Source organism: Macaca thibetana, chromosome X (genome assembly GCF_024542745.1).
Source record: "Macaca thibetana thibetana isolate TM-01 chromosome X, ASM2454274v1, whole genome shotgun sequence".
NCBI lineage: Eukaryota > Metazoa > Chordata > Mammalia > Primates > Cercopithecidae > Macaca > Macaca thibetana.
This window is the reverse complement of record NC_065598.1, coordinates 105,640,465-105,662,534: the sequence shown is the minus strand read 5'-3', so window position 1 is coordinate 105,662,534 and position 22,070 is coordinate 105,640,465. Positions and strand designations below refer to the sequence as shown.

Here is a 22,070-nt window from a genome sequence, read left to right as displayed (position 1 = left end):
CTCAACTGGTTGGGCCTGAGGTCTGGGCATCAGTATTTTAAAGTGCCCCCGCTGATTTCAACGTACAGCCGGTTTATAAGTCACTATTCTACCCACTGCTTAATACCCCAGTAACCTTAGAGAAAGGGACCTTAGTCACGATTTTAAAAAATCTTCTTTAGGCTGTATATTCCCCTCAAAGGAAGGCAAGCCAAAGAAGCCTGTAACCAAGACAACAAGCTGGGAGCACAAAGAGATAGGTCTTCTGTGATCTGAAACCAAAGGAAGCAGAAGAGAAAAAGTAGAGGTCTGAAAGCAGGTACTGAAAAACTGGAAAGAAACTAGATAACAAAGACATCCTGTCTGAGAAAGTTCCCAAATGTTAGCACGTCAAACTTCTGTTCCACCTCCCAAACTAGGCGCCTTGATACAGATGCCCTAACAGCTGAAAGCAACCCTGAATTAGCAATTAAACCCTTAAAAACTTGCTTTTTTCTTAATGGAACTTCTGGGGGAAAATGAGAATGTCTGCTTTTGTGGAGGTAACAAACCAATTTTTTTTTTCTTCCAAGCCCACTCTCTCCTCCACATATGTACCTGACCCAATTGCAAAGCAGGATGACAATGAAACATGAATTCCTCATGTGTTTGGATTTTCAAAAAGGGTTCTTCCTCCACATGTACTCTGACCCTGGAGCTTGGGTTTTGTTCCCAACCAGGGAAGTACTGAGATGGATAAAAGGGCTGGGGACGCTGCAAATTGAAAGCCACAGAGTTGGCCTTTTGTTCTTTTTTCTCAGGCAAGGGCTATTCTAGAAAGCCGACATCAAAAGGAAAATGCAGCCTGAGATGAGCTGAAATTGCACAAAATGTGATGAGGCATAAATGAAAAAAAAGAAAGGAAAAAGGAACACGGGGCTTTTTGTACCAGAAGAGGCTCTTTTCTGAAAACTGCCTCAAATTACAGCACTTTCTACATTTGCTTCACTCCGGGAATGGTTGTATCGTACCTAGCACCAAAATGTGTTTTGCCACATTATGAGGAGAAATTAAGCCACATGCAAATTCAGAGTGACATAAAGGAAGAGTCGCACAAGCAAATCCGTGATGGGGCAAAGCATTGATGGTTTGAAGGAAGACATGCATTACCTTTTCTTAACGGTGTTCAATGAATTTCCTTTATTATTCATTATATTAGCCTCTAAGGACTTTGGGCAGCCCAATGGAAGGCTCTCAAAGCCCTTTGAGTTTAGCTTTTGGGCTTACAATGGTTTTAATTAGCCACTTGCCAGCTGTTTTCTTCACCACAGGGAGAAAAAAAGCCATCCTGATGTGGGACTCCTGAAGTGTGTCCTACTGAAAGCCAAGTGGAGAAAGGAGCTATGTCATCCTCTCCACCCGGTCATGTACCTACCACAAAAATCCAACCCTCAGTCCCAAGCTTACACATGGAAAAGCACTGCTTTCCCTCTTCTCCAGGGGTCTACAGATATTTCCTCCTTGCACGTCATCTGATGGGTCCTTCCTCCTAAATGCCTCTGAACTTTACTAAGATGATCCATTAGGCCAGGGGTCCCCAAGCCCCAGACCACAGAATGGTACCAATCCATGGCCTGTTAGGAACCAAGCCACACAGCAGGAAGTGAGTGCCAGATGAGTGAGCATCATCGCCTGAGCTCCACCTCCTGTCAGATCAGTGACAGCATTAGATTCTCATCTGGAGCATGAAGAGGGATCTAGACTGCATGCTCGGGATCTAGGTTGCATGCTCCTTATAAGAATCTAATGCCTGATGATCTGAAGTGGCACAGTTTCATCCTGAAACCATCCTCCCTCACCGCCCCCCACCTCAGTCCATGGAAAAATTATCTTTCACAAAACCTGTCCCTGGTGCCAAAAAGGTTCGAGACTGCTGTATTAGGCTGTATGCCCTTTAATCCAGTCTTATGGAATTCTATTCTGAGCAGCAGAAACCCCCAAGAGCCACAATGAGAAGGCAAATAACATTAGGCAACAGGTATTTAAGATACTATGCAATTTCTAATAGCTAAGGCAGGGCCCCAAATCAAATGATCTAAAGGCCCTTATATCTCTATAAGAACTACATAAAACCACTACTACTAATAATGACAACAACATTTATCAAACCACATGCTTATCAATTAAATGGTAAATGGAATAGAAAACTCTAAATGGTATTTTGAACACACTAGCAGAGAGACTGTAGCAAATCACATAATCAAGAAATACCCGCTGAGCATTCAGTTATGTTCTACACTCTGTACAGATGTGGAATCCCAGAATAATGAACAGCCATCTGTTATGTCTAAATTCTGTAAGCAGCGCCATGGGTAAACTGTACTCCCCTAGCTCCTCCTCTCCAGGCCCAGCAAAAATGATCTAAATCTAAATTACAGAAGGTATGTTCTGCATTACTTCACTCTCCTATTTCCCTCTATATATCACCAGTAGTGAGCCTGATCAAATGATTTGAGACTGCTACAAATAACCCCCAGGATAAGTTATTCCAATGCATTCAGACTTTATTTGTAGAAACATATACCTCTGGAAGAAAATACCATTGCCTGGAAGTCAGAAGGCCGAAGTTCTAATTCCAAAACAGCTGCTAACTATGGACTTGGAAAAAGAAAAAAAAAAAACTTGGCCCCTCTAAATCTCAGAGTCCACATCTGTAAAAGAGGGTGGGAACCCCTGTACAAGATCATTATTATTAAGAACCGGCCATATCATTATTAAGAACCTGCTACTTGCCAGGCACTATGCTAAGTGCTGGGGATACTACAGTGAGTAACATACACATGGTCTTTCCTTCTGTGGAGTATTCAGTCTGGCCGAAGGGAAGATAAATGACATAAAGCATACAAATCACTCTATAATAAAAACGGTGATCAGAGCTTTGAGAGCTGCAACACAAAACACCAGTGAGAAGGCATAGGAAAGAGGAGAAGGCTCCAGGTAGAGGGAAGAGCATAGCTAAAGGCTTAAATGGCCCAGAGGTTACAAAGACACATTCAGGGAACTTAAAGTAGTTCCTGTTGCCTAGACAGTATAGAGTGCCAGAGGAAACATGGTAAGAAATGATACTGGAGAGATGAGCAGAAAAGTCAGATCACACAAAGCCTAGGAGGCCTAGAAAAGGAGTTTGAATTGTTCCCTCCAATAATAAATCCCTATGGTGATGCTCAGAGAATGAAGCTGGGATGTATGCCTAGGATCACAGGTCTGAACCCTGAGGCTTTTCCCCATCAAAAATACTTTTAGGCATTCTGGTAAGGGGCTGGAGGGGTTGTACTTCTACTCCACTTCCCATTAAATAGGCTTTTGCCAGCTGGTCTGGGAACCTGAACCACAAGAAGAATATTGTGTCCTTGGGAAAATGCAATCTGAATTCTAAATAGACTTCCAAAGAAACTTCTGCAACAAAATCCATTCAACACTTGTTAGGGAATGTGTGGAAAGCAATGAAACACAGGATCCTGCTTTACTCCATAGAGACAGTTTTTGAAAAAAGACTCAACGCTATAACCAGACCAGAGACTACATAGCCAGACTCTTAAACACAATATCCTCATTTTGATTAGTAGGGTTGTATTTAGGCACAACCATTGAATGGCATTATGCAGTGCCTATTAGATATTTAAATTACCACAAAACCCCAAATATGTTGGGAATGACTATCTATTTTCACTCTGAAGAAAGACAATGCAGAAATGGAGAAGGTGGTCTCTTTAGAAGGGAACACGGATGCAAGCCAAGTCTGTAACTTAAACAGAATCTTCCTGTGTCTCTGCCCAATCAACTCTTAATTATTCAGGCATTAATTCAGCAAATGTTTGAGTGTTAAGTGTCATATAATTTAGCATGCTGGCATCTCTATTTTTCTTCACTTTCCTTTCAGTAGACAGCTTTTAACTATTTGCACTTAGAAAAATACCTTCTGACACCTGGAATGCCCCACTTTCCTCTCCCCACCCACTCACTTGCTCTACAAATAGTGAGTGAAAGAGAAGTGTTGGTAATTTCCCAGAGCTACCCTCCAAATCCCCTCCTGTCATTTTACAGAGTAGCCTTTCTCAAGGTTTAGTGCACACAAATATCACCTGGAGGTGGGTGAGTTAAAATTCATATTTCTAAGCCCATTCTGTCCCCCATCCCAATATCTGGACTCAATAGTTTGGCGATAGGGCCCAGGAATTAGCATTTTTCCCTCAGTGCATTCAAGGTGGAAGGAATCAGCATTTTTAATAAGCACACATGGTGACTCTGATGCAAGTGGGTCAAGAACCATACTTTGAGAAATACTATTGTGGATATTTTGGCTAGCTGAGTCCCAAGTCCTGAACGAAGAATGGTTGCTAGGGGCCCACATTAAACTCAGCCAACAAGAAAGCTGGGTGGCACCAACAAAAAGGGGGTACAACAGATGGGAGAGGAAACTAGCATCCTAGTCAATTGCCCCCAACTCTATTTTAGTTTTTTAAAAGATCCCATATTTTGACTTAAATCAAGCAAATGGCATTGCTGTTCCAGCAATCTCCTAGTGATACCAGAAGAGAAACTCAAACAGGCAGCGTTTATTAACAGAAAGAAGATATAAAAGTAGAAGAAACAATGTTAATTTGCTTGGCCCCATCCCACCTTTTTTCAGCCTCCTTACCTCTCCTGCTAGTTGTTTCCATTTCTGTGACTGGATGCTGCTGTGGCAGGGAAGAGAGGCCAAGGTGGGGCAGTCTTCTATCATTCACATTAATGCTTTCCTCTATTACATGAATAATCAAGAGTTGACTGGAAAGAGGAATAAGCAAAAGGCAAATACTCTACTGAGAGGTTAAATAGGTTAAAGGCGGCCCCCTGTTGGTTGAGAGCTGTGAAGTGATAAATGAACAGTCAGGATCCCTGCCTCTTTTCATTCTCACTGTTTGCCAGGAACACAGATTCAAAGCCCATAACGTCAGCACTGAGCTTGACAGAAATAATCAGGTATCTGTGTTTTTCCACTGTTCCCCGTAATACCTAGAATAGTCTTCAGCACTTCATGTTAGCCTTAAATGTAAACCAACTGTTGTTGACTCAATCCAGAAGTCGATTGTAAAGGTAGGGGCCTATATCTGGTCCGATAATTTCCACTGTGGGAAAACAGAGTCTCATTCAAGCTGGCCCAAGAAAAGGGAGGTTTGTGGAAAGAATACAGGTATCCCATTCGAATCCTAGGGTAGGATAAAGCTGGGCCTCAGGAGAACTGGAAGGTGGTTCTGGGTTCATGGTGTCTGTAGGAAACAGCTCTTCTGTCTCTCAAGGCATCTCTCTTCCTCCCTTGCAAGGTCCCTCTGTTTGCTCATGGTTTCTGTCCCTTCATAAAACTAGCTAGGACATGGACTGTCATGACTACTCCACTCCCCATCATCTTTTGGCTCTTTTCCCTGTTACAAACTGCCTTAGGCTCTCAGCTTCCCAATTCTAATTTCCTAGGAGAGGAATATGAAAGACTCAGCTCTCAGCTGGTCAAGCCCATGTTACCTGCTAGGTGACAGATGGGCTGTCTTGGTGACAGGTGGCCACTCAGTCCAATCAACCTAAGTCAGGGAGGCAGGGTCTCTGGCATAGTTCATGGCTGCTGGCACCTAGCACAGCTGGCATGGAGTGGTTTGTCTGGGATATGGACCGGAAGACATAGTAAAATACATATGATACAAGCCTGATCCTTAGCATGTAATTTGAAAGATAATGACATGTCCATTCATGAGCTTCAAACATCCATAATCTTTCTTATCAAGGATAGTACCTGACCCCAACTCTAAAAACTTAGTCCCCTTTACTCCCATTAAATTAACTTCTTTAAACTGGTAAAAGAATCTAAATATGTCATATTACAGAGGAAACACCATTCTGCCAGCTCCCTGGGGTAAAGAGGGAAGGATAAGAGAGTGTAAGGCAGACAAATCCTGATAAACTGATACCACTGGCCTTTAGCCCATCTCTCTGCAAGCGTTCAGTCAGTTTGCTTTACACCCTATGATCATCTTCTCCTCCTCTAAGTTTCTCCAAGTGCCATGTGAGGTCAGTGTTCAATGTTAACTAGAACAAGGCAAGCAGCATCACACACCAACAGATGGCAATTGAGAGCTTATCATTCTTGGATTATTTTATTCCCTGGAGTGATACATGCCAGGGAGTAAAGCAAGCTATTTTGACAGCAACCTAGTAACAGCTGTCTTCTTCCTCCACTTCTAGGTTAACTCATCCCCTAGATAACCTTCTTTTCTCTTCTCAATTCCCTGTTGCAACAATAATAAATGCCACACCTGATGGAGTCATTAGGCACTTACCTAGTGACAAGTGCCTAGGACAGAGGAGAAAACAAATAAACACTGACAACCACTGAAAACTGACATATCAGGCCAGGCATGTCAGCTCATGCCTGTAAGTCCAGCACTTTGGGAGGCCAAGGCAGAACGATCATGTGAGCCCAGGAGTTCCAAAATAGCCTGGGCAATATAGTGAGACCCCATCTGTAGAAAAAAGGGGAAAAAAAAAAAGCCAGGAATGGTGGCAGTCCCAAGAGGCTGTGGTGGGAGGATTGCTTCAGCCTAGGAGTTCAAGGTGGCAGTGAGCTATGATCACGCCACTGCACTCCAGCCTGGGTGACAGAGCAAGACTTTGTCTCAAAAACAAACAACAACAACAACAAAAAAAAAACCTGACAGATTATCACAACAAGAAAACATGATGGTGGCCATGTCTCAAGATGAGGAACAAATGAGGAGAAATTAAAAGGTTGTATTTCCTGGAAAACAATGTTTCCCGAACTCAAAGCAGGGCCTACTGGAGATTAAGAAAGATTCCAAATAGGATTTCAAAGACCAGAGCTGTAAAGCCCTAAAGACATGTGAAGGAATTTGATATGTAGCCTTATCTCTCAATTATCCCTGACTAGCTTAGTTTGAGTTTTCCTGTAACTCTTCCCAGTGCTCATGGATTTTCGTCTTACCGCTTCAGGTAAGTAAGTTATAGTAGCCTCTGGGGGGAGAAATGGAAAGTATGGTGCTCTATTGTTGTTTCCAACAGTAGTTTTCAACCTTTTGTCCCATGTGCCACCTATCATCACTTCTTCAAAATAGCCCTTCGAAATCCCTTACATTTCCTTCACACAAGGGATATGATGTAGCTGTTAAAGTGAATGAAGTAGAGCTGTTAAAATGAATGAAGGAAAACTATACACACTGGCATGGAAAATAGCCTAACTGTATTACCAAGTGAAAAAAGTCTCAGAGTGGAAGGAATCATCCCATTTTTATTTTTTAAAAAATGTGTAAAGAAAAAGCTCTGAAAGAATAAATGCTAGTTGTTAATAATGATTATCTCTGGCAGATGGGTTTATGGGGGACTTTCACTTTCTATTTTGCCATTTCTCACTTGCTTAAATTTTTCTTACAACACATGCTTTTTTGCAACCAGGAAAAAGATATTTTTAACCCCTTACAGTTCGTTGATATGTGGTACCACCACAGCTTTAGTTTTCAATTCCAATTTGAACAGGATTTAGAGAGGCTGGGGGGTACAAAGTAACAAAGAAGCATCCCTGGGGTTAGAAGAAAGTAGTCTACTCCATTTATAGTAGTCAACACTCAGAAAATAAATTCCACTAATGGGATAGAAGACAGTAGGGTAAAGATATCAAACACATGGGTTCTGGAGTCTGACTTCAAGTCCCAGCCTACTACTAACTTATTCTAAATTTCCTCCTCTATTTACTGATAATATCTCGTAATACTTGGAACACGTCTAGCATATGATGTGCTCAACAAATAATTATTCTCACTTTTATTGAGGGAGCTAAATTGTTGTAATTGAAAATTATTTTCATTTACTTTTAGTTATGTCTAATTTAATTTAAATAGTTTCAGTGTAGACACTGTGATAAATACGCCTCTGTGTTAGTTTTATTCTACACCACAGGGTGGTGAGTTAACATTCTGTTGCATACTGGGAGCCCAATAGCACTGGCTAGAAAGAGTTGATTGTGTACATCTCTTCCCAACTCCTTTGTTACCTTAGTGAGGGGGCAGACTGGCAGCTTGAAATTGACCATGGAAATTGGCAAATGCCATAAATCAGAGCTTTAAACATTTACCACACACCACTGTTGACATCTGAAGACCCCTAACTGAGAATACAAACTCCAGGGGTGATATTAGTTAGCAACTGAAATTTCTAATCAAAGCCTACAATCAAGAATTCCTGCAACTCAGCAACAAAAACAAACTAGGTTTTTTCAAAAAATGGGCAAAGAACTTGAACAAACATTTCTCCAAAGAAGATATACAAATGGCTAATAAGCACATGAAATAATGTTCAACATCATTAGTCATCAGGGAAATGCAAAACAAAACCACAATGATATACCACTTCATACTGCTAGGATGGCTATAATTTTAAAAATAGAAAATAACAAGTGCTGGTGAGGATATATAGAAATTGGAACCCTTGTACATTACTGGTGGGAATGTAAAGTGGCCAGTTGTTGTGGAAAACAGTTTGGCAGTTCCTCAAGAAGCTAAACATAGAATTACCATATGACTCAGCAATTCCACTCCTAGGTATATACATACCCAAAAGAACTGAAAACAAGGACTCAAACAAATACTTGTATGCCAACATTCATTGCAGCATTATTCACAATAGCCAAAAGGTAGAAACAATCTAAATGTCCACTGACAGATAAATAAAATGTGATCTATACATACAATGTAATATTACTCACCTTTAAAAAAGGAACAAAGTTCTGATACATGCTACAACCTTGAAAACATTTTGTTAAGTAAAACAAGCCAGACATAAAAGGACAAATATTATATGATTCCACCTATAATAGGTTCCTAGAATAGGCACATTTATAGAGAGAGAAAGTAGAACAGTGGTTACCAGGGGCTGGGGGAGGTAAGAATTGGAAGTTATTGCTTAATGTGTACAGAGCTGCTGTTTGGTGTGATTAAAAAAAAAAAAAGTGTTGGAAATACGAGTGGTAGTTGTATAACATCCCGAATGAAATTAATGCTACCAAAGTGTACACTTAAATATGCTTAAAATGGCAAATTTTGTATTTTATATGTATATATTTAACCACAATTTTTTTTAAAATGTAGTATATGAAAACCACTGAATTATACACTTTAAGTGGGTGAATTTTATGGTATATGAATTATATCTCAGTAAAGCTGCTCTTAGAAAGTCCCACAATCAAGGCACAGGGGAATCTTTGGGGGTGATGGGAATATTCTCTATCTTGACTGGAGTGTTCATAGAACTGTATGCATTTGTCAAAATTCACAGAACTGTATCACTAGAAGGGTGAATTTTACTGTATATTAAATATACCTTAACTTTTTTCTAATGGGGAAAAAAGTCACTTACATGCTTCAGCTCTGAAGTACTTCTGATCGTTTGTTCGTTACAATGGATACTAGAAATATTTCATTAGGGAAACTGCCTAGTGTTAAAGATACGTATTTCATCTAGAAATATTCAGTTGTTCCCACTTTTGCATGAATTGGATATAAGACTTTGGTTAGCCCAACATCCTTCACCCCTTTAAAATGACACCTTAGGCTCAGGAGTCCCAACAAATCTTATGTCCAGACACTTAATGGAGGACTCAGATGTACCCTCTAATTAGAAGGTAAGCTGAATCCTACTGCTAAAATACCATCACATCTATCTCCGGTGAACCTTTCACACAATATGGTGGTTTGCAAAAAAAGAACTGGAATGTCTCTGGGTGTACAGGTCAGACTGTGTAACTGTCTTGTGCCTGATTATTAACACAGTTACGTGGCAGAATTTAATCAGAATTCCTTTCACTGTAATCTACTGGTTGTGGGGGCAAAACCTACAGCCCTTACCTACCTCTGACTATTGGAGATTAATGATATCTACCAGAATAGAATCTAATTAACTGTGGAAAACCAAATTGGCTCAGATCAATTTACAACAAATATTCTCGAAACTTCTGTACAAACAGGGGTCTGATCTGATAATTCACTTAAGTAAAACCATAACAGAAGCGACAAAGAAACAATCTACTTTTCCATTCTGGCTATATGGGTTAGTGCAGGTTAGGGGGTAGAGTTGTGTTTGTTACTATTTATGAGGTAACCCTATTAAATGGATTTGCTTCACAGAAACATTTCCCACTTAATTTGTTGCCTGCCCACCTGTTTTATCCAAAGGGTCAAATAGGGATCCACAAAAAAAGATGACATTTAGCAGTGGCATTTCTTCAAATCAAGCTGAAAGTTAGGGTCCAAATATTAGTGTTCAGCTGTGCCCACTAGCCTCGGAGGCAACACGGTTACTTGTTGCTAAGCCTTAGGACTTCAGCCCAAGCAGCAGGTAACCCCAGACGGTAGGTGAGCAAAGGGGAAAGGAGGTTTCAACCAAGGCAAAGACCAGCAGAAGGGACTAAGGAAAGAATTCATTCAGTTTGCCTTCATTAAAATACAGAGGGGAAAAAAAAGATTCATTCAGCTCTTTTTTCAAATCATATTACCCTGCATCTTGTCATCATGAAAAGTGACACTGTATACAACTCCTTAAAATACAGATAGAGAAATGCTGCTGGGAACCGGTATGCTGATGGAACTCGCTGAGTTGCTGCTACAGCTCTGAGGTCTTAAGTCTCTGGGAACTCAGATCAAGGGAGACCCTGACACTGGTTCCATTTCCCTGAGTATTTTATAAAAGGAATGTACCCAGTCATTCTACTAAAAAGTAAAAAATAGGTAAACTGCTTGAAGCAAACCTATATATAAAAATCAAGATTTAACAACCAAGAAATTCAAAGGCTATAATTCACGTTACCAAAGGAGTTTATCTAAAAGGCTCTCCATGGAATTTACTTTTTGCAAGCTGCCTCTCTGCACTAAAAGTAGGATTTAACATATAGATTTGTATCATAAACAGTTTTCCAAGAGTATCTTCTCATTCTAACAAAAGAGAGAGCAACACAGACGAGTAAATTTGGAGAGAATGCCTTAGAGTTGGCTCTTAGAAGGAAGTCCCCTTAACATTTTATTTTAATATCTATGAATAAGCCAGCCCCTGGCCCTATTTGCTAGAATCCTCGTTAGGGCAGTAGACAAGGAAACGCCCTCAGCCTTGCTCAGGGATTTTGAAGACAATGCTCCATACCCTCACCCTCTGAGCCACCCCCAACCCCTTATCCACACACATCACACATACCACTCTCAGAAAACCTTGCCCGAGCAGTACAAAAATTAAATATCCAGGCACACTGAATCCCTGGAACACAATCTGCTAAGTGGAAGCTAGTTACTTTTATAAGGAAAGTGATGGCATAACTGATTTCTGGTGTTATTTCTGAAGATTAAAAGATCAACTGGAAAGCTTTCCTTAAATCAGGCCAACAGAGCATCCCAGGGTGGGGGAACCTGACCCCTAAGTATGGAACACAAGGTTTCCTTCACTCAAAAACGATATCCAACCCCGCCCTCACTCCCACACTGCAGAAAGTAGTGGCTATTTTCCTGGGAATGTATTCTTCAAAAGGCCAGCAGAAGGCTGTCATCCATTCATCCATCCACCCCCCATTCCTACCTTCAGACAGGACAGAAACCTCTCAGACAGGGTGGCAATTGCTTTAGATTTCCTCGGCAAAGGCCACTCTCGAGTTTTCCTCACTCATCCAACACCTAAGAATCCCTCTGTCAAGAAAATCAGTCTCATTAAATCCCTCACACCCAATGTCTCTTGCCCTGAGGATAAATATCTTCAGCTTCAGGAAGGCAAAAGCAAGCATGCTGAGGGATGAGAAAAAAGGACATTGGGACAATGGGCTTAACCCTGTGGTTGTTACAAACATAAATGACCTGCTTTAATAATAACAGAAACTACCTTTTATTGAGTCCTTACTAGGTCCCAGGAATCATGCTGTACAGACACTCTCTAATCTTTACAACCACCACGCAAGGCAAGCATTATTATCCTCATTTTACAGACAAGTAAACTGAGGGTCAAAGAAGTTAAGAAACTTCCCCAAGTTCAAACAGCTAGCAAGTGATAGAACCAAAATTCTAGTCCACTCGTGTCTGATTCTACTAGTATCCATGCCCCAACCCTTAAACCATACCACCTTCGTGATCAAAAGAGAAACCAAATATAACTGATTTTTGTAAAAATCTTAAGTGGGACGCTCAAAGTAGTTTAAAAAAAAAAATTCCCCTTCCCCGCCCCCCCGCCCCATGGTAACTCAAGGCAAGAACTTTTCTCCTTCATTGAATTGAGCAACAGTGAGGAAGCTGCTTCACTATGCCAAGGGAGAAGAGCTACTCACAGTTACCTAGTTGTCTCTCAAGAGCAGGAAAGAAGGTGAGGTGAGGTAAGGTGAAGTAAGGTGGGGTAAGGTGGGGTGAGGAGTGGTGATGCCAGGTGAGGTGAGGCCCACACAAGGCACTGGCCTCTGTCAATTATGAGTGAGGTGGAAGGGGCATTCAGTTCTCAGTTGCAAGATCCCCTGACACCAGGAGATTTAATTGTCAGTTGTGTCCCAAAGGCCCTCCCGGGTCAAGGATTTCTGAACACTTCTAGGTATGATTGAACTGGAGCATGTTTTCCCAAAAGGGAGGTTGTTCCTCAGCTGGACCGTCTCCCTGAGCCAAGGTGGGCCTGGAGGGTGGGAGTACAGGTAGGGTAGAGAACGAGGGTGGCTGGGTTAGCTGGACATGTGGGAGAGTATGAGAAGAGAAAGAATCCCTTCAGTAGTGTTTTTCTTTTTCTTAAAAATGAGTCCAAAGCTGTTCTTTAGGAATATGATAGTTAATGATTAAGTCCATGTGCTAAGGTCACTACGCAGTTACGGAAATATAAGCAATCTAATAAAGGATAGAGTGAGGACAGTAAGGAGTAGGTAGTGGGAAGAAATATTAATTCAACTTAACTGAAAGGTTCAACTTAATTTAAAGGTTAAAAAATGAGATTGAAAATATTCTCCTAACAGTAAAATTAGAAATTTGCTATCAGCCCCTAAAGGAAGCAGGCAAGTGAGAACAGAATGAATGGGCTCCCAGATTGTTTCTGAAGAGTCAAAGAGCCATTCAAGACACACCTGTCAAGGCACCAGGGTCACAGATGGCAATTCTGCCTGTGGCTAAGCAGAGGTGACAGACCTGCCTTCCCTCACACAGGTGGCCATTCTCCATAACCCCCCAACTACAAGCCCTCCACAATATATGGTGGTGTATATCTGAACCACAGGAAGGCACACAATAACTGGAAGCTAATGCAGAAATAAACCATTTGTGTTTTCTGATGTGGCTGGGTTTTGATGGAGTTTGTGAATCACTACTGCCCAACCCTATCCACTGAAGGAGGGGCCAGTAACTCACATCCTTTCCCAACAGCTTCATACACCTGGCAAAAGTGACCTTGCAACACCACACTCATCTGTGACTCCTCTTTTCATGAATCTTTAATGGTTCCCTACCACCCATCGTATCATGTCCAAATGTCTCCTCTTGGTACTCCAGCTTATTGTACTCTGCCTCTATCCTACCAATCTGGCATCATCTCCCTTTTCTCACAACATAGACCTCCCGCTGGAATCAGTTTCCATTTTGAACCAAACTTACGGCTTCCTCTCTCTCTCTCTCTCTCTCTATGGTTCTACCAGGGTCTAGACTGTCTCTCCAAAATTCCAGACAACTACAATGTCAATGTTACCGTGGCACTATACATACCCAGCTTCTCTTGGCCATAAAAAAGAGACCATAACTTTAAATATTCTACATTATCCTGCACTGTCCCATATGGTTACCACTAGCTACATGCAGCTATTTAAATTATTTAAAATTAGTAAAATGAAAAGAAAAAATCAGTTCCTCAGTTGCAGTAACCACATATACAGTGCACAACAGCCACATGTGGCCAGTGACTACTATATCAGACAGTGCAGACATAAAATATTTCCATCATCACATAAACTTCTACCAGATATACAAGATAATAGCCTAACATATGCTAAAATTGTTTTTTATAACTACTTGGAAAACTTGATGATCCAAATTTCACAAAAAAGAGTGACTAGCACTTATAGATAAAGCCCATCTTAAGTAACCAGCAAAGCATCTCTTATCAGTGATCCCAATCCATTCTGTAAACATCACAGGTAATTGCAACATCGAATTTTTTGAAAGATCATCTGCAGCAGACCTCAGGCACCTTTCAACATAGCTCTGGTAGGCTAATCAGTCCATTATACACTAAGCTCTCTACTAGGCTCTGTGAGTCAACGCAAAGATAACATTACCTAGTGTCCATGCTACAGGCATAAAGCCAGTACAGAGATAACCACAAAAAGGGGCAGAAAGAGATAAATCCCACAAGAGAGGTACACAGTGCTACAGGGATTCAAAGGCAGAGAGATCATATCGAGTAGGAGGAACTAGGGAGGACTCCACAGACAGGTACCTGAATACAGATAGGACTGAGCCCTGAAGAATGAGTAGAATTCTAACAGAAGGGGCCAGGAAGATGAAAGGGGGGAACTGCATGAGGAAAAGGAGAAGCAAGTTAGGGCCCAAGGTACATTTATGAAAAACTGAGTCAAAGAAGAACTATGTGGTCCAATTCATCATTCAACAATCATTTGAAACTTTTTCTCCAATCACCTTAATAATAAAAGAATTACACATTAACTTAGATGCCATTTTTTAAAAATTTGCTTAAAAAAGGATTTTGCTTTAGTAAGAATGTCTGATGTTGGTGAGGATGAGGTGGAAGAGACTCTGTCTGTCCCCACTGCTAGTAGGAATGTACATAAGCACTACCTTTAAAAAAAAAAGAGAGAGATGTTAAGCTCCTTAAAAACATCCATACCACCGTCCTGGTAACTCCACTTCAAGGAAAGTGACCTACAAAATAATGTGAAACACAAACATTTGTACAAGAAACTTTTTAAAGTTTATAACTGCAAAAAAAAAAAAATATATATATATATATATATATATGTATACACACACACATATAGGAGCACTTTGGGAGGCTAAGGTGGGCAGATCACTTGAGATCAGGAGTTCGAGACCAGCCTGGCCAACATGGTAAAACCCCATCTCTACTAAAAAATACAAAAATTAGCCAGCCATGGTGATGGTAGCCTGTAGTCCCAGCTACCTGGGAGGCTGATACACGAGAATCGCTTGAACCTGGGAGGCAAAGGTTGCAGTGAGCTGAGATCGTGCCACTGCACTCCAGCCTGGGTGACAGAGCAAGAATCCATCCCCCCCCTAAAAAAAAAGGAAATGACTAGGTAAATTATGATCCAGTTACAGGATGGAGTACCACATACGCATTAAGAGTTATGCCAACAAGTTTTAAACGTTTATGAGGATGCTTAGTGAAAAAAATCAGGTATAAAATTGGCAATATATAGTATAGACACAAGCATGTAAAATAATATGAAGAGAAGGAGAATAAGCAAAAATGTTAACATTTTTGTGGCAAGACTATGAGTGATTTTTATTTTCTATAGCAGTGTTCAGCAAACAATGACCCGTGAACCAAACGTGGCCCACTGACTGATTTGTATATAGTTTTAGTAGAACACCGCCATACACATTCACTTACATACTGTCATTATCTGTGGCTGCTTTTGTGCTTCAGTAGCAGAGTTGAGTAGTTGTGGCAGACACAGCATGGTTCACAAAGCCTAAAACATTTACTATCTGGCCCTTTACAGTGAAAGTTTGCCAAATTTCTTTAGTTTCCAGATTTTCTATAATGAGAATGTGTTGCTTTTGCAACCTTTTTCTAAGAAGTCTATTTCCACATCATGAAGGGCCTTAAGGAACAGCTCACCAATTCTGGATATTATTTTGTAAGTAACTGAGAGCACTAGAAGTTTCTGAGGAGGGTAGAACATGATCTGACATGATGCCAACTAGTAAAACACAGAACACCAAGTCACATAAAAAGGTGAAATTTAAACTGTATGCCAGGCAAATTCTATGATTCATCAAACAGCTGTGATTCTGGGCCACTTCTCTTTTACAGGAGAAGGTTAGCCTAAGATCTGGCTTATTATTTTCAGACTTCCTCCTCTGAAAGAACTCTATGACACGGCCGCCTCCCAACAGTAATGACCAATGGAATTTTTCTCTCTAAAGAAGTTGGGTGGGCAGCAGGGCGGGGGGGAATACAAATTTATGAGTTTTGCCTGCAGAGGCAGTTTAAAAGTTGAGGGTAGTTATTCCTGTCCTCTTGGAGTCAGTCCTCCATTTTCCAAGCTTTTCCCTGTTTCCTACTTTACTGTACTGTTCTGGAAGTATAAGGGGAAAACAGGAAGATGGTACTGGGTAAAAGTGGGGAGCAGGGAAAGGCAAAAAAGGAGAGATTAGAAAGTATCTGATCCTCTGCCTCAAGAGCCCTCAAAGAGTCCTTATAAATCTACCCAACCTCATAACGTGATGAAGAAGACTCTGAGACCTTTCCACAGTGAATACGGGCCATCTGTTTGGTTTCACCTTTATGAAAAGGAAAGAGCTATCTTTCTAAGAGAAAGCCTCCATATCCACAAGCCTCCTCCAGATGCTAGATGCCTTGCTACCTGCCTGATACCTACTTCCCCAGGGGAACTACAGATAACCAGTTCATACAAATGACTGTTTACTCATTCTCTCAGGCATGAACATGGTCAAAGGATAGAAATGGTCTGAAGTGTAGTTTCTTTTCAAATAAAACATACTACCGATCACAAAGAAGATTAATCACCTACAGAATGAGAAACTCCCAACTACCATCATCAGGTTTGGATGGCATGAAAATACAGTGAATAGGTCTCTGGGTTCTTTTTTTCCTGTAAAGAAATGACATTTTTTGCATTCCAGCAAATTTTAGCTGTGAATTTCATTTGGGCACCTTATAAAATGGAACAATTTGCATGTAACTCTGTTAGCTGTTTTTTCTTTAAATTTATTTATATTGTCTTTTATTGGTTAGAGTGAGTGAAAGAAGAGACAGAATGCACTGAGGTGCTCAATTATTTAACAGATCATACTTAACATTTTATATTTTAACATAAACCCGTGCCAACAATTGTTCTCATGAGCTTTCTAAACCATTAAGCTACTCTGTTCTCCTTCTTCTAAATCAAATATAAGTAATTTGTTGTCATAGCAATGCTCCTTCCTACTCCAAAACAGTTCAATACATGCTTTGTTTTAGCCAGCAACTATCTGTCTACCAAAATTGGCCACAATCTTCCATCTCCTTGACAAATGTCTTATTAAATTTAGCTGCCTGGCTTTTACAGTCATCAGGAGACTGTATTTCTATGGCACTTTCTAGCACCTGTACAGGAAAGGGGATTGCAGGAACTCTCAGGAACTGCCTGGAAGCATATCACAGCTAAGTCACTGGGTGACAGCCAATCTCAGTAGTCATGATGACAACAATCCTTGGCATTATTATTCAGCTTTACAGTTTATAGCGTGCTGTCATCCACTTTACTGTATTTGAGGTAGTACTAGATGAAGCTTATAGGCTTCCATTTCCTGCATCAGGTAACTACTGTGCACATCAGTAGTTAGTTATGTTCTGTCCTTTATTCTCTGAGTTTTGAGTTCTGCTTTTCTACGCTTTTCACGTGGTATATATTAAGCTAATGAAGGCAATTAACTAAGCTTTTAGAATTGCAAAACAACAACAACAACAACAACAGAGGTACAGGATACCGTTGTGGCAGTTCCTTGTGCAATGGACCACAGACAGATATTAACTAACTGTTTAGACAAACACACAAAGCCACACTGGAGAGTCAGGGCCAATATTAACGCTAATCTCATATTTATAGGGCATGTTACAGTTTACAAAGCCATTTCACAAAAATGATCTCATTTGAACTATACCTCTTGTCCATCCATCACCCCAACACACATAAACATAGCTAGATCAGGATGTGTATACCTAAAATATTATTTTCTGCCTTATATTTACCCATTTTTAAATAAAGATGAGTAATTGGTATTTTCAATTCCAGTTCCTTCAGCCCCTGACGTTTACTTCATGCAGCCATATTCTGTAAAATCTGGAGCCCTCTCCCCCATCAAGTTGGATTTTTTTTCACATTACATTTTTGTGAGAAATGCAAATTTAAAGGAAAGGATCAGAGAGTGAGGAGGAGATGTTCTTTCACATTAGCCGAGGTCTTTAAAAGAAAAAAAAAAAAGCAGGACTAAAAAAGTTGATCTCATAGAAGTAGAGAGTACAGTAGTAGTTACTAGAGGTGGGGAAAGGTAGGGGGAAAGGAGGGATTAGGGAGACATTGGTTAATGGATATGTGTATCAAAATCTCACACTGTACTCCAAAAATATATAAAGTATTATGGGTTAAAAATAATAACAAGCAAAAAAACCTTTTTAAAATTATTACAAAAAGGAAGACTAGGATAGGGCACGGCAGCACATGCCTGTAATTCTAGCACTTTGGGAGGCTGAGGCAGGAGGATCACTTGAGGCCAGGAGTTCGAGACAAGCCTGGGCAACATAGTGAGACCCCCCCATCTCTTAAAAAAATATATAAAACATTTGCTGGACATGGTGGTGTGCATCTGTAGTCCCAGCTACTTGGAAAGCTGAAGTGGGAAGATAGCTTGAGCACCAGAGTTTGAGGCTGCAGTGAGCCCTGATCATGCCTTCTACTCAAGCCTGAGTGATAGAGTGAGACATCGACTCTTTAAAAAATATTAAAACCCAAATGCCCATCAATGATAGACTGGATAAAGAAAATGTGGCACATATACACCATGGAATACTATGCAGCCATAAAAAAGAATCAGCTAATGTCCTTTGCAGGGACATGGATGAAGCTGGAAACCATCATTCTCAGCAAATTAACACAGGAACAGAAAACCAAACACCTCATGTTCTCACTCATAAGTGGGAGTTGAACAATGAGAACATATGGGCACAGGGAAGGGAACATCACACACAGAGGCCTGTCGGGGAGTGGGGGGCTAGGAGAGGGATAACATTGGGAGAAATACCTAATGTAGACAAAGGGTTGATGCGTGCAGCAAATCACTATGGCACAGGTATACCTATGTAACAAACCTGCACATTCTGCACATGTATCCCAGAACTGAAAGTATAATAAAAAATTAAAAAATATGTAAAAATTATAAGACACAATGTACCATAATAGTTCCATTTGAAAAGAATGTACTATCTTTTCTTTTTTCTTTTTCTTTCTTTTTTTTTTTTTTTGAGATGGAGTCTTGCTCTGTCGCCCAGGCTGGAGTGCAGTGGCACGATCTCGGCTCACTGCAACCTCCGTCCCCTGGGTTCAAGCAATTCTACTGCCTCAGCCTCTGTAGTGTCTGGGGTTACAGGCACCCGCCACCACTCCCAGCTAATTTTTGTATCTTTAGTAGAGACAGGGTTTCGCCATTTTGGCCAGGCTGGTCTTGAAATCCTGACCTCAAGTGATCTGCCCACCCCGGCCTCCTAAAGTGCTGGGATTACAGGCGTGAGCCACTGCACCCAGCGAATGTACTCTCTTTTAAATGGCAACTGTCTCTTGATCCGTTGGCATTTTCACATCTGAACAATAATAAAACCCACATTCAAAAACATGAAAAAAAAGTGCTAAAAAAACAAAAGAGGCTGAATGCGATGGCTCATGCCCATAATCCCATCACTTTGGGAGGCAGAGATGGGAGGACTGCTTAAGACCAGGAGTTCAAACCAGCCTGGGCAACACAGTGAAACCCTGTCTCTACAAAAATACAAAAATTAGCCAGGTGTGGTGGCATGCACCTGTAGTCTCAGCTACTCGGGAAGCTAAGGCAGGAGGATCACCTGAGTCCAGGGAAGTCAAAGGCTACAGTGAGTCATGATCATACCACTGCATTCCAGCCTGGGTGATAGAGTGAGATCCAGACTCAGAAAAAAAAAAAAAAAAAAACACACACACACACACACACACATACACACACACAGAGAAAAAGAGACAGAAGAGAACAGGTCAGGGAGACAGATGACCAGAAACTTTCGCTTTTGTTTTATACATTTCTATATTTCTAATTTCTTAATTTGTGATCATATGCTACTTCTATAATCAAAACATAAAGTTTTTTTTTAAAGAAGAGACAGAGAAGTATTGTTACATTCAAATGAAAGAACACCTGAAACAGGGGACCCTAACTGTCACCTGCTCCCCCTTCATTGAAACTGAGTAGGAAGGAAGGCCTAGCCAAGAGGACCAGCTCAGAGTGCTTATTTAGGAAATGCAATCAGAATCAGGAGCTGCTGCCCTAACAGAGCATGAAAATAAGATCTCTCAGCACCACATAGGCTCAAGAGCTGGAGCTGAAAAGTTCCATTCCCACCCATATGTGACCAAATGTAATTTGTCTCTCTGTATGCCTTCCAGCTTCACATAGTCTGATTTCATTAGAAAATCTAATAAAAGGGGGAATCATTGACATCATTTCTGTTGCTTGATCCTTGTGAACACTGTCTTCTATAGACTTTTTTTTCCTGCAGAGCAAGTGAGGGAACTAATAAATTACTTAGAACCTCTATGCAACTATTATTTCCATTTCTCCACACCTCACTTCTGTCAGGGGAAAGGGGAACCAGTCATTCTAAAAGGCAGAGAGGTAACAGGATTTGGGTCAGGTTTCATAGAAAATACTAGGCAATAAGAAGAAAGTCCAAAGGTCTGAAACATGTCTGACCAACCAGAAGTAATGTCTGTAAGGGCCATGAAAAATAAAGCTTTCCTTCCCAACCACTCATGCATCCCAAAAGGAATGCAGCTTTTAAGAGTGTTTTTAATAACAACAAAAGCCTCTGGCACTTGAGGATATGAGGGTGTTAATTTTGTTTGGCAATGTCGAATTTAAGAATTCTTTAAGAAGGTGCAATTTTGATTTTAAGGGTGTTTCTTCCCTGGAGCTGAAAATCCAATTTACCCAGCCCACCCAGAGGGATGCTTTCACCATTACCAAGCCTCCCTTATAGCATGTAGATCTATCCACACTCTTAAGTTGCCACGGGACCCCTATATTGAACATCTGATCAATAGATGTAACAATAAATGTAAAAAGTAACATACTATACCTAATAATACAACCTCAAAAATATATAAAGTAAAGGTTAACAGTACTAAAAGAAAAAATAGATAAACCTACCTCTGTGGTAGTAAACTTTAAAAACTCTCCCAGTAACTGATAGATTAAGCAGAGAAAAAATAAGGTAAGGTGATTGAAGAGCAGCAAAATTAACAAGGTTGATCTAGTGGACACTGTATCATACTGGGCCACAAAACAAATCTCAACAAAATTCAAAGAAACAGAACACACAGATCACATTCTCTGATCACAATGTTATTAAGTTAGAAATCAGCAACAAAAAGATGACTTTTAAAAGGTTTAGGAAAAAAACTGTTAATCCTTCTAAATAACCCATGAGTTAAGAAAGCACAATGGAAATTCCAAAACACTTGGAACTGAGCAATAACAAAATGTTATAACATATCAATATTAGTCGAATGTAGATAAACAGTAGGTAGCAAAAATTATTAACCTTTTAATGCATATAGTCAAATAAGAAAGTCTAAAAATAAATAAGCTAAGCATCCCACCTAAGTTAGGAAAAGAACAAGAGGCATAACTCCAAAGAAAGTATGAAGGAGAAAACAGATTTTTAAAATAAGCAGCAATTAACAAAATAGAAAACAAACATAATAGCTCCATCAACAAAGCCCCAATTATTTCCTATAAAAGATAAATAAAACTTACAAACTACTGGTGAGATTGATTTTTTAATAGTAAATAATAGTATGAGAGAAAAGGAAGAAATCTTTTAAATATCTGTAGTGTTTATAGTTAACAGGCTATTAACAATTTTAAACTAATAAATTTGTAAATTTAGACAAAATGGTCAAATTCCTAGCAAAGCATAAATTAAACACACTGACTAAAGAAAAATAGAATGTCTGAAAATTCCTATAACCATTAAAGAAATTGAATCAGTAGTCCATAATCTTCCCACAAAGA

General features: G+C 40.2%; 1 protein-coding gene across 8 annotated transcripts in view; it reads right to left on the bottom strand.

The window, feature by feature from the left end:
• The window catches only part of TMEM164 (transmembrane protein 164), a 339,420-nt gene that overhangs the window by 291,224 nt on the left and 26,126 nt on the right, over positions 1-22,070 (bottom strand). The window contains exon 1 of one of the 8 annotated variants that reach the window (XM_050776568.1): positions 4,658-12,226. The exons of the other annotated variants lie outside the window; for them this stretch is intronic. Coding sequence (XP_050632525.1) covers positions 4,658-4,741 — 84 coding nt within the window. The 5' untranslated portion in view covers positions 4,742-12,226. Of the gene's footprint in view, positions 1-4,657; positions 12,227-22,070 lie in introns of those variants that run through there. 8 annotated transcript variants of the gene reach the window in all.